The 13084-nt window shown below is 52.1% G+C and overlaps 1 protein-coding gene across 4 annotated transcripts in view; it reads right to left on the bottom strand.

The window, feature by feature from the left end:
- Positions 1–13084, bottom strand: part of CAPZB (capping actin protein of muscle Z-line subunit beta) — a 139491-nt gene that overhangs the window by 63001 nt on the left and 63406 nt on the right. For all 4 annotated transcript variants that reach the window (XM_024999272.2, XM_024999269.2, XM_005203083.4 and 1 more), the window contains exon 2: positions 9515–9604. In XM_024999272.2, the coding sequence (XP_024855040.1) occupies positions 9515–9604 (90 nt within the window). The remainder of the gene's footprint in view (positions 1–9514; positions 9605–13084) is intronic.

The raw sequence follows: 13084 nt of genomic DNA, 5'->3' as shown, positions 1-13084 counted from the left end.
GAAGCTACAAGCTATCTTTGAGTTTGTTCTCCGCCTTTTAACTTCACTTTGTTTAAACTTTAAAATTAAATTTGCACATTTCAAGCCCATCACACTGGCGTGAGCTTCCATACCTGGTGAAGGCCTTCCCCCAATTCCCAACATCAAGCACCACTGCTGTTTTCCCCCTGGTTCTCTCGTGTTCATGCAATACTTGTTCCTTAGTCCATCAGGAGTGTGAGGACGTGCTGTGTAAGAGATACTTAGCTTGTTTTCCTTCAAAACTATTAGCTGTTTCAGCAATTTTATTTAACGATCAACTTGTTTCTCGCAGTGAAGCGTGACTATGACTAGGCGTAACACACACCACGTTCCTACGTCCCGGGGCCTCTGCTCTGGCCTTGCTGCCGGGCTGTGTCCACACGCCCACCTGCCTCGCGGGGAGCCCGCTCCGGGGTGCCACGCTGTTGTGCTGTCACCAGTGGGATCTTGCCCTCCCACCCCTGGTGTCATCTACACTCTAAGCGGTTTATGCCAGTGTGGGTGCAGACTTTGGTAGCTTTGATTTAAAGGCAGTTGCTTTACTGACCTGTCCCTTTAGTCCTGCAGGGCAAGAATTTGCTTTTCCTAAAAACTTTAGATTTGCTTTAATAACTGAAAGAACAGGGTCATACTACTTGGGTTTGGGCAGGATGCCTTCTTAAGGAGTGCTCTGTCTGCAACGCACACAATGCTGTGTGTGTGTGCTGGGGTGGGGGCGTCTCCTAAGAAGCGTCCACCTTGGCGCAGCTGTGTGTGTATCTGTGTGTGTGAATATGTGCGTGTGTGTGTGTGTGTTGAGGTGGGGGCGTCTCCTAAGAAGCGTCCACCTTGTCACAGCTGTGTGTGGGGGTCTATCTGTGTGTGTGAATATGTGTGTCTGTGTGTTGAGGTGGGGGCGTCTCCTAAGAAGCGTCCACCTTGGCACAGCTGTGTGTGGGTGTCTATCTGTGTGTGTACGTGTGTGTGTGTACCTGTGTGTGTGTGTGCTGGGATGGGGGTGTCTCCTAAGAAGCATCCACCTTGGCACAGCTGTGTGCGTGTGCATGTGCGTGTGTGTGTGTGTGTGTGTGTTGTGATGAGGGCATCTCCTATGGAAGTGTCCACCTTGGCACAGTGGACCCTGAAGCCAGCCCAGGCAGAATGGGGCAGCAGTTTCCTTGCTCATCCAAGTCTGAAGGGGCTTCACAGCAGAAGACAGATTCTAAGGGTCTTTTTTTCCTGAGGTCCTTACAAGTTCTGTGGTGTGTCTCTGCCCCTATCACAAGTATCTTTTATGCTTTCACTGTAGAAGGTGGTCTGGCCTTAGCAGGACGTGTCAGAAATGATGTGTTTTCCTTGTTAAAGGCAGCAGTTCAAAGGACAGCACACTGGAATCAACAGCGGGGCTGACTCTGCCCTCCCCTCGGTCACGGCTCAGGCCCGGGGCTCGCGGGCGCTGGGACAGTCTCGGTTTCGTCTGTAAAAGGCGGTCCCTCCCACCTGCTTCACAGAGCGGCCGTGGAGACGAACTGCGGTAACGGGGGAGACGTATTAACAGCGAGGCCCTTCCACCAGCGATCCTGACACTTGACGGATTTCCACTGTGGCGATTCATTTTCCTTTGTCATCGCTGAAAAAGATCTTATGGTGAACGAAAAGAGGGGAGTCAAATTCTCAATCTGAGACCAAACCAAAAAGTTTCCCTCTTGCCCTTTATAGTCTAACAGAAGCATACTACTCAGAGGCTGACGCCAAAGCGGACGGGAGATCACTAACTTTCAAGCCACCGAGCTCTGGAGAATTTCAAGCCCATGGCCACAGCGGGTAGCCTCCTCGACTGCTCCAGGATGCTCAGGACGCATCCCTGGAGTCTGCTCCTGACAGACCCTCTGCTCCCTACGAGCACGCCCACGACACAGCACGGGGCCTCGTGCTTCTCTCCTTTAATTGGTTTCAAGTTCTAAGGCTCTGGACCGCATGATCAGGAGGCAATCCAGGCCATCCTGCACTGGATCAAGTGAGGGTCTGGTAGTCTGCACATAACAGAACTCATCAGAATTCCAAGCAACTTCCAGCCATCCCTAAGGGGAGATCAGAGGAGCGCCCCCAGGAAGCCCTGTTTCCTCTTTCTAAGCAAATCACGCCATTTCATCCTGACATCAATCACCATCAGGTGGCGGGGTCCTCATCTCGGCAACAGGCTGGAGTCGTGAAGGGCCACCTCCACCCCCGTCTGGAGGGGGAACAGAGGGCCAACCCGGCACCCAGAGTCCGGGGTCTGCTTTTTCCCTCAGCCTTGCTTTCGTCACTACAGCTGCAGGCCATTCGACGAGCACAAACACTTGCATGAAAGGGCTCACCACAACTTTCCAAGGAATGGAGCTCATTAAAATCCTGCTGGAGGCCCTTGGCAGGAATGCTTTCCCTTGTAAAACGGAACTGCAGCACCAGTTGCCTGTAGGAGAGCTCGGGATAAGCTCAGAAACATCAGGCTGTGGAGGGGTCCCTGCAAGAGCACCGACGCTTCCATTCTTTCCCCAGGGTCGGCTCCAGAGACAGCACCGGCTGGGGAGAGAGCGCTTCCTATAGGTCCCATGTCACACGCAAGAGTGCGCCCCCACCTCCGACAGAAACCCACAAGGCACTTGCCAAGGCATGAGTGGAGGCTGACTCTCTGCCTTCTCCTCGCCTGCAGGGCTACAGCGCCCTGGCTCCAGGGTGGGCCCCCGCCCAGCCAGCAGATAAACCTACAGCCAGTGGGGAGGCCCAGCCACAAGGCCCCACTGAACATCTCCAAACAGGGTCCCTGAGCACGGCGGGGGTGGGGGGGGGCGCCCGGCGCCGGGGTGTCCTACTTCCCGGAACACCAACTGGGCTCAAGGATTTGGTGAAGAAAGCGTTCTTCTTATGTTAAAATGTCTTGCATGTGGGCAAGTTATTAACTGGAATGCAATTTTTTTTTTTTAAAGACAAAACAAAATTCTTTGCTAGAGGCGGCCACTTTTGGCTTTGCCCTCAAAACTCCAGAGGTATGTAAATATTTGCTCTCCTCAGGAATTCTTTGTCAGGGAAACTTTGGGAAAAGAACCTAAGGGATGGTGAGAGGCAGGGGGAGAGGTGGCCACAGCCAGGGAGAAGAGAGCCGAAGCTCCCTGAAGAGCCGGGACGCTGTTATTCAGAAGCGAAGACAAACGACCCTGCCTGCTGGGGTGCGTGACAGACAGGGAGCGAAGCTGGCGCGGCCAAGCGGTCCTCCTTTCAGAAAACCTCGCCTGAATTCCTGTCCTCGTTAAGTGTCGGCGCCTCGGAGCCAGGCCTTTCGTCTCTCACCCACGGCACCCAGAACGGCGTCTGGCACCCAGGATGTCAGAGGCTTACGGGAATAACTCGGCTCCGCAGCTCGGGACAGGCGTCCTCGGAGCTGATCAGCTGGCCAAGTCCAAAGAGGCGAGAAGCTCCGCCCGAAACCGTCCCTGTTTCGGACCCAGCTCTAGGATCCCTGCGTCTTTTCTGCCCCGTGACAGAGCAGCTGAGGAATACAGGCGGAGCACTTCTCCCCGAGCTGCACAGTGTGAGCCTCACAGGGAGTGTTCACGAAACGCTGACCGAACCCATTCCCTCTTCACCTACTAGGTCTAAGACTGCTTCAGAAAGAAGACGTGTTTGAGACAAAGGAGGAAAGCATGCTGGCGCAAGACTGCTTTAAACAGTGACAGTCATGGGGGATCCAGGCAGGCAGAAAACACGGGAGGCCTGGTCAGTCCTGACCACAGACGGGGCAGGTCATGCCCGGCCCAAGGCAGGCTCAGCTTCACCTCCTGGGGACAGAGCTTGCGTGTGATACTCTCACGACACACAGCTATCACTGAGAAAACCATCTCCAGATTTCACGGGTTCAACTACTAAAGACTGAAAACTAACAACATGTGGCTGAGGTCAGATAGATCATCAGTGATGTTAATGACTGTTAAATAAGAGCAGCCTCAACTTTAATCACAGAGGTGTGAGAGCGTGGCTCCAGGGTCCTGGCCAACACAAGCTGGAGGTCTGCACCCACTGGCTCACGGAGCCCATGTTGAGGTGTGCCCTGTGCCTGCCAGCCTTCTATCTGCCGAGTGGGATCTCCCTGCAGACCTTGCGTATCTACAAGTGGCCGTTTCTGTGAGCTGCTCCAAGTGTAGGTACTGCTGAGGCTGCCCTTCTATTTCTGGAGGGCAATTCTGGCTGCTAAGAAGAAATACGCTGAAATGAAAACCGATCAAGTTCTCAACTCCCTGGTCAGAGCATCAGGCCCTTTTACCTCTAACTCACAGACCAAGCGGCATGGCCTGGGTGCTTTAACCCCTCACTGGAATAAATCAAGTCTGGGGACACCCAAGAGCTGGACCTTTGGGTGACGATAAGCAAAGGAGGGAGGAGGAATTAAAAAATGAAGTGACTGACATTTGCAAGCAAAGACATTTCTGCTTAGTTAAACAGATTTAGGTCTATTTTTGGTTTGCTCTTAAAAAGGCAAAGGACGGCTGGCCTGCTGGGTGCCAATTTGCAGAAACAAACTCCTTCCTCAGCTCAGGGCTCAAAATACACCCCAGTGGAGAAGTTTCGGCTCTTGCTGCCAGCGTGCAGAGTAAAGCCATAGAAGGTCAAAGTTGAGGAAGCCAAGGGAGCATCTTAACGTCATGTGATTCTTGGCCCACGTGGACCTGCGGGTATTTCTGAAACAGCTTAACCATGGCTTTTGGCTGGCTTCACTTGAGCACAATGGGATTAATAAGTAATAAAATGATGCTTTGGCCATCTGCAAAGGAAGGTCATTTTCCACCAATCAGAGCACACATCATAATCCCAGGCAGCAAAAGCTCAGACGGAGCAAAGAAAAAAGCACACCGACCTGGCATGCTAAATCGAGCTGCCTCGGCCCAAAACTGCCAGGCACCCTCCACATGTCTCTTTAATGCTCCTCGGGAACGGGGCCGCCGGTGGATCCGATGGATTCCCCACACTTCCCTGGCTCCGACATCTAAGCAAGGCCATTCCCTTCATGGGCAATGCTGGCAAATCCCAACGTTCAGTCTTAAGAGCTGGAGGCTTTTCTTGAGAACAGCACCACCTCCCATTACTGGGGGCAGGTAAGCTGGGGAGGAATGGCTGTGATGAACGCCGGGCCGGGCCGATAGCGGCTCTGAGAACATCTGCCTGATCCCAGATTACAGGGAACAAAGGCCTGGACGCAGGGCTTCTAGACGGGCTCAAGACAGGGCGAGTCTCCTCAAATTACCGTTTGAAGAGGAACTAAAGCTGCAAGTGAGCTTCAGGGCCATAGCACAGACTAATAAGAACGAAGGAATTCTGCTCATCCAGTTAGAAAGAAAAAACAAAAACCAGAACAAAACACAGACAGACCTGTCACGCCCAGGGAAAATGGAAGAAAAATAGCAGTGATGAAAGATAAACATTCAAAGAAGTAACTTCCAGGACCCACAAAACCTGCCCACATGCTCTGAACCCATCACAGCGCACAGCAGGGGCCTCGGGCGGGTTTCTGAAGCACGTCCATAGAGTTTTAACGAGGCATGCCTCATCAGACCCTAACTCAGTGCAGAGTCAGGCTCCATTTCCATTTGGACACTCATCATACTTCAAATTAAAAAAGGAACAAGGGACTTCCTTGGAGGTCCAGTGGTCAGGCCTCCACCTTCCACTGCAGGAGGTGGGGGGGTTCGACCCCTGGTCGGGAGCTAGGATCCCACATGCCTTGAAGCCAAAAGACCAAAGCACAGAACAGAAGCAATGTTGTAACAAACCGGTAACTTAAAAAGTGGTGCACGTCAAAAAAAAAATTTTCTTTTTTTAAATAAAAGGCTGGCCCCACACGGCTGGGCGAGGGGACGGAGGCGCCCCCCAGTGCCCAGTGAGGCAGTGGGCCAGAGCGAGCTGTGGATCCCAAGTGGCCAGCCCGCAGGGAACAGCTTTCAAGTCTCTGGGTGTTTTTCATTATGTGAAGTTTAAATGATTTTCCATACTACAGTCTATGTTTTAAATGTCGTAGATTACGAATTACTTAACATTTCCCCTATGAATAGGTAAGACAGACAGACGAGGAAGAGGCACCATATTTAATCTGTAGCTGCGGGTGTCAGCGATACGAGGTCAAGGCACCCAGCACCACCTGCTTCTTCTCAGAGTTTAAGTCACCCAGTAAAGGAGAGTGATCCCACACACACGGGAGGGGTATTGTGAGAATCAGTGTGCGCGCATCAGTAGTGTCTGCCTCTCTGAGACCCCACAGGTTGTGGTCCTGCAGGCCCCTCTGTCCGCGGGATTTTCCAGGCAAGAATCCCGGACTGTGTCGCCATTTTCCTCCTCCAGGGTGTCTTCCTGATGAACCTGCATCCGCAGGGTCTCCTGTTTGTAGGCATATTCCCTACCTGCTGAGTCGCCAGGGAAGCCCACGTATAATGTGTATGCAGTCATAAAGAGGCCAACGACAGATGTCACGACTCTACTTAGAAGCTTAGTTATGAACCAGGTACTACGATATAGTTTCGAGTTTACAAACAGTTGGAACACACTCAAGTCACTTGCTCCGATGATGAAGGCTTATGATATGTAAGGTTTGGCTGAGGGAGCATTCCCAGAGGTTTGAATTTTAAAACTGCCCCTTTTCTCCCCTTTTCCTTTTGGAAAATTAGATGAAATAACACAACTAGTATCCAGCTCAGTCCTGGGGACGCAGCACGTGCTCACCAAACGCTAGCTGCTGACCCCCCACCTCCACCCGCCTCCGTCCCCTCTCCAGTCATTTTTCTACAGATTACGCTGCAGGTGGGAGAACAGTGCCCCCTGACAGCGACCTCTGGGGTGCCGCTTCCTCCCCATGGCCCATCAGGGGCCCCACAGCACGGGACCCCACCTGGGCCAGTGCTGTCCTGCAAACTGACCCCCAAGGCAGGCTGTTATCTGGCCAAGGTGAAGGATGGCATGTGACTCACTCCTTCATTCACCGTCAGCGCTGCGATGTCCCTGCTGAGCCCAAGGAGAACTGGCCCATGCAGCTTAGGAACCCACTGACTAGGTTTCCACCAAAGCGGCTACATACACATCCCTGCGACAGGGACGAGGGCGCCACTGAGACAGGACACAGCTGCAGGACAACACTTCCGCTGCCATAAGAACAAAACAGCCTGTGAAACACCAAGGAGACTCCACTGAGAAAAACTCTGCTCGTCACTTCCGACTTCTCTGTTTGGTCTGTCTCTAAAACACAGTAATAACTAAACTGGTGAGCTGAACCGACACACAGCCGGGCGCACTGTGACGCCCGGCGGAGGAGCAGCAGCGTGGCCTCCTAGCTGACCAGCCGAGGGGCCTGATCCTACCCTCGGCTTCTGCCTACCCCGGGCCGCAGCTGGCCAGCTAGAGCTCTCCAAGGAAAACAAGCCACGCAGCACGGCCCAGCCCGCCTCTCACGCTGCGACCCGACGGGACTGCTGACAGGTGACCGAGGCCACCCAGAGAAAGCGCTCAGCACGATGCACTGCCCACGAGGGACAGCAGTCATTTCAGATGAGCGTGAGGGAACAGAAGGCTGTGGTGGTAATGGGGCGATGGTGACGACGCCACGTCAAATCCAAGCCCTCCTGATGACTTCTAAGGACACCTCCCACCCATCCAACTTTATGTTTCATCATTTCCCAACAAAGATCGTTTCTCTGACTCACATTTCACACGCCCATCCGATGTCTGAGCCAATGTTTAAAAATTAGGATCTTTCACATAGAACTCCCAATGTACGGCACTCCCAGAGAAATCTGGAAACAAGCCCCAGAGAATCAGAGCTCACAGGGCAAGAAGCAACAGGAGCAAAGGGTACGCTGGCCAGACCTCATGAGCACACCAAGGCCACTTAGGCCCTGGAGCTGGCCCTTGCCAGGTGCAGGGTGTGGGATCCCCAGTTCCAAGCACACGGTGGGTTTCGTGCATCTCAACTCAGCCTCTGTTCCCTCACACCTGAAATGACTCACGGCCCGGCCAGGACCTGCCACCATTTCTAGCCACCTTTGCCCCGTTTCTATCACAAGCACCCAGAGCAGGCTTTCTCATCACGGCTTTCTCATCTATTCCTGGAGAACCCTTCTCCTTCCTTCCTTCCAGAACTATTACACAGCAAAGGCAGCAAGCTCACAGTCCCATCCACCAGCTTGCCTCTGTCCACACAGCTGCCTCTCTCTTGGAGCCTGTGTCTCTGTAGACTGACAGCTGCACAATGGACCCTGCGGACTGCTGGCAAGAGTTTCAGCTGTGAGTGACCCACATCTCCTGCAGTAACATTCTTCCCCAGTAAAACTGTTCTGAATGCATACAGTGGAACTAAAGATATCACTAAGCGTATGAACAAGTTTTCAAGCTACTATCTTTAAGCTACTGATGAGCCACAGCTGGCAACTGATCATCCCTCTGAGAAGCCGGGGGGACACAGTGACAACAACAGGGGCTGATCGGGGCGGGCTCCGGTCGCCACCCAGGGCCAGAACCCGCCGGCCAAATGATCTAGTACCTCAGCTGTCTCTTGATCTTATCTGACTTCTTTGCATGATTTCTCACAGTTTCATAGGGGTTTTTTTTTAACACTTTAAACATTTTCAAATAACATTATGGTGCCAGTGACTCTCTGGCACCAGAGGCCAGTCACTCCATGTATGTATATATACATGAATAACCAAATGCTTTTTAAAAAGATACACGTGTTTACTTACCTTGAAATCTCATTACAAAATAATCATTTTGTGATATCTCAGTTCAGTGCATACATATAATATTTTAAAAATAGTTTTACTAATCAAAGAAGAAATCTAAATAGAACTGCATTTCACTCCAATCAATACTGTCACAAAATCCCAAAAGTTTCCACAGAGGACCACAGGGAAATCATTCTTGATGATCTCGTGTTGAAGCTGCATTGTCTCCTATGCTGAAGAGTGAGAGATTTTTTCAATACAGAAAGTGTCTATCTAAAACGTTCCCTTCTGTATCATTTGTTCTCATACAAATAAATATTTTCAAAATAGATGCAATGAGCTCTTTAAAAGCCCAGTTCTGTGCTTTGTGCCATTTCAAGCTAGAAGTGAAGCCACTGAGGCACTTGGGAGGCTGGATTTCTGTCCTGCTTTGGCTGGAGAAACGCCCACAGCGGCAGACTGGCATAGCCGGAGCCAGGTCCTGCTGTGTGTGTGCAGCTCCGCCTCCCCAAGCCTAACTGCAAGCGTCTGGAGGGTGGAAGCAAGACAGCTGAGGAAGGGGCGCAGCATTTGCTTCAGAGCCCCCGTCTTTGGCTTTATGAGCACAGCCGCTCAGGAGGAGTGGCAGCCAGCGGAAGCTCCTCTCCTCTCCAGAGGAGCCCCATGAGGCAGCGGTGGCGTCCAGCTGGGGAGGCGGTGTCTGGTGTGGTCTGAACTCCTCGTGGAGCAGGTGAATAAGGCAGCCCCAGATGCGAGCGCACAACCAAGGCACCTACCAGATCAATCAGGTCACTGAGGTTTTTCTCGATTTGCTGTGGAGGCAGGCGCCTCATCAAGTCCAAGGCACAGTCCAGCTGCTGATCACTCTGCCAAAAGATAAACAGGAGTGTCTGAGTCATTCTGCCCATAGAAACACCAAACCCCCTGTTTCAAAGCCGCTCCGACAGCGGCAGGTTGCGCAGGTGTCCTGAGAGCAGACAGGCCTGCAGCGAGCCCACTGCCACAGCTCCCAGGGGGAGACCGGCCGGGCCCCCAGGACGGCAGCATCTGTCTCAAGTGGAGGATTCAAAAGATAGTTACGTTTGTGGAAGGGGGCCGAGAAGTTCGGAAAGCTGCCCTGCTCTCAAAGTCTCATGCACTTTCCTTCTCCACCTCGACAGGCTGGCAGACGTAGGACTCCTAACTGGTTCTGCAGTGAGAACGCTCAAGGAGCAGTCAGGCTTTGTTCTCTGCTGTCACTGCGCCATGACCGTCAGGACATGTCACCAGGTGAGGCTGCCCGATGGGCTCCAAGCCAAGGACAAAAAAAAGGCAAAGAACAAGATGCACGCCAACGTGTACGGGCTGCAGTCATTCATCCGAGGCTGGGCCTACCTTCCCAGGTGCCAGACCCTTGCAAAACAGACCAAGACCAGAAACAGTTCCAGTCAAGAGCTCCCTCCCGGTGGCCAGGTGGACAAGGGCGGAAACTGGGGTCGGTGCTCTGCAGGGCCAGGAGGATAAAGACTGCTCTCCTCTCACACTCATCTCTTCATTTAATATTCATACTGCATGGTTCCCTGATGGCCCACTGGTAAAGAATCCACCTGCCAATGCAGGAGACTCAGGTTCGATCCCCGGTCCGGGAAGATCCCGCCTGCCTCAGCAGCTAAGCCCGTGAGCCACAACTACTGAGCCTGTGCTCTGGAGCCCAGGAGCCTCAACTACTGAGCCCACGAGCCATAACTATGAAGTCCTTGCGCTCAGAGCCTGAGCTCCGCAACAACAGAGACCACCTCAATGAGAAGCCCACGCACCACAACCAGGGAGCAGCCCCTGCTCTGCAACGAGAGAGAAGCTCGCATGCAATGAAGGCCCAGCACGGCCAAAAGAAACAAACAACATTCATGCTGTAGACACACGCTGAGAGCCACCGCCAGGCACTGTGACCGCAACAAACCGCGGAGGGAGGCAGGCAGGAACTGAATCGGGGCGAGACTGGGAGACTGCAAGGGATTAACACGCTGAGAGCCACCGCCAGGCACTGTAACCGCAACAAACCGCGGAGGGAGGCAGGCAGGAACTGAATCGGGGCGAGACTGGCATTCATGCTGTAGACACACGCTGAGAGCCACCGCCACGCACTGTAACCGCAACAAACCGCGGAGGGAGGCAGGCAGGAACTGAATCGGGGCGAGACTGGGAGAGTGCAAGGGATTAACTCAGTGCGCAGTGGGCTCTCACGCAGAGGGAAGCCAGGGCTGCGGCACAGCAGCCAGAAGTAAGGTGACACAGGCGGGCCTGGGAGGACGGGGCAGACCACCGCGTGCGACGCTGGGAAGCGCATGAGGCGGGCGGGGCCCTACACACCCAGCCAGAGGCGCCGGCTGATTCGCAGCCTTAATCTGCTCTGCCCAGACCCATCTCAGGAGTTCTGAAAGCCCTGAATCAACAAGCTCCAGAAGCTTTATAAACTACACGAGGTAATCCTGGAAATGCTACATTTGACAGTAATAAAACATAAACTCTGAATCCGACCACCTGCACTTCCGTGTACATGAATCACAAACAGGCTATGGGACAAAGACCCGCTTTATATACACCCAGAGACATAACGCATATGCTAACTGAAGGCAGTTTCCCCCCCAGGTAGCTGATACAGCATATACAGCAGGCTGTTTGTAAAAAAGAAACAAAAACAAAACCCCCTGTCCATCAACAAGAATTCATTCTGAGACGCAACAAACAGGCTGTGCTCTGCAGAGACACACGCACACTCCGGAAACCTCACAGCACTTGTTCCACTTAGTGGAATTTCCCAGCAGCCAGGTATTCCCCACGTGTGCCAGGCCTGCTGTGCCAGCCAAGCCCAAGGGACGCGGCCCACCGACATGAAGACATTTTAGTACTGCTAGGGTCAAGAACACACGGAAACTAACTTGCTGCTGCCGGCTTCTGTCCAGTGCTGGGCTCTGCCGCTCATTAGCTTAGGACTTGGGCACATTTCCTAACCTCTAGGGACATCTACTCATCCTGTGAAGGGGAAGAAAGGAAACTACACTTAAAATGGAGCCGGGCGGCCAGAAGGGGGAGCTCTCAAGCACCGACACACAACACCAATTACACACTCCAACAGGAAGAGCGGACCCTGCGTTCCAGGAGGAGGAAAGAGGCTTTCTCCTTGTCCAGCGGCAAGCCCAGCCCACGGGAAGACATCACCACCTGAACCCCCGAATTCTCCCCTTCCTCCAGCGGCCATTCCTTCTAAGCACCTCTTCTCAACTTCCTTTTTCTCTATAAAGTAAGGTTCCTTCCCTTTGTTTGCTACACTTTGCTATTTTTTCCTGAACTGTAATTCTTTGCAATTCCCAAATAAGTCCATTTTGCTGGTAAAATAACCAGCTATTTTACTTTTAAAGGTTGATAATCCATAAAATGAGAATACTATCTACTTCACAGAGTCGTCAGGATGATTTAGAGAATACTTGTGAAATGCATAATACATACTAGTATATATTTGATTGGGAGTGCTTTTGTGTATGCACACAAGTACATATTTCAATTTTTAAAAATATTGTAAAATATAAATATTTTATAACATCTGCCCACTCAAGGCAACCCGGAAGTCTCTCCTATTGCTCTCAACAGAAGCTAGCTGTTCAAAACTCTGTAAATAGCTCTGTATTCCCTTGGCCAGGCAAGAAGAGAAAACCCTAAATGAATCAAGTCAAACTACTTGAAGAGTATAAACTAATGGGCCAAAGACCTTAACAGATGTCTCATCAAACATACACAGACGGTAAATAGCACCATCTGAAAAGATGCTCAACATCACACATCACCAGAGAAATACAAAGCAAAATGAGATACTATTACACGTCCATTAGAATGGACGAAACCCAGAATTCTGTTAACACCAAAAGCTGAAAGGAACGTGGCACCTCAGTAACTCCGATTCACTGTCGGAGGATGCGCATAACGGGGCTGCTGCTGCTAAGTCACTTCAGTCGTGTCCGACTCTGTGCGACCCCACAGATGGCAGCCCACCAGGCTCCCCAATCCCTGGGATTCTCCAAGCAAGAACACTGGAGTGGGTTGCTATTTAGCCACTTCCAAAGACAGCTTGGCAGTTTCTTCCAAAACTCAACATACTCTTGCCACACAATCCAGCAACCACGCTGGAAACAAATGTTCTCACGAAAGCCTGCCCTCAACTGTCTATGGCAGCTTTATTCATAATTGCCAAAACTTGGAAGCAGTCAAGATGGCTTCAGTAGGTGAGTGGATAAAGAAGCTGTGGTAACACAGACAATGGGGTGTTATGACACCATGAAAGGGTACGCAGGAGGCAAATTGTGCACGCCCAC

The sequence above is a fragment of the Bos taurus genome, chromosome 2 (assembly GCF_002263795.3).
Source record: "Bos taurus isolate L1 Dominette 01449 registration number 42190680 breed Hereford chromosome 2, ARS-UCD2.0, whole genome shotgun sequence".
NCBI classification, from domain to species: Eukaryota; Metazoa; Chordata; class Mammalia; order Artiodactyla; family Bovidae; genus Bos; species Bos taurus.
Note: the sequence above shows the minus strand (reverse complement) of the source record. Positions and strands in the feature narration are given on the sequence as shown.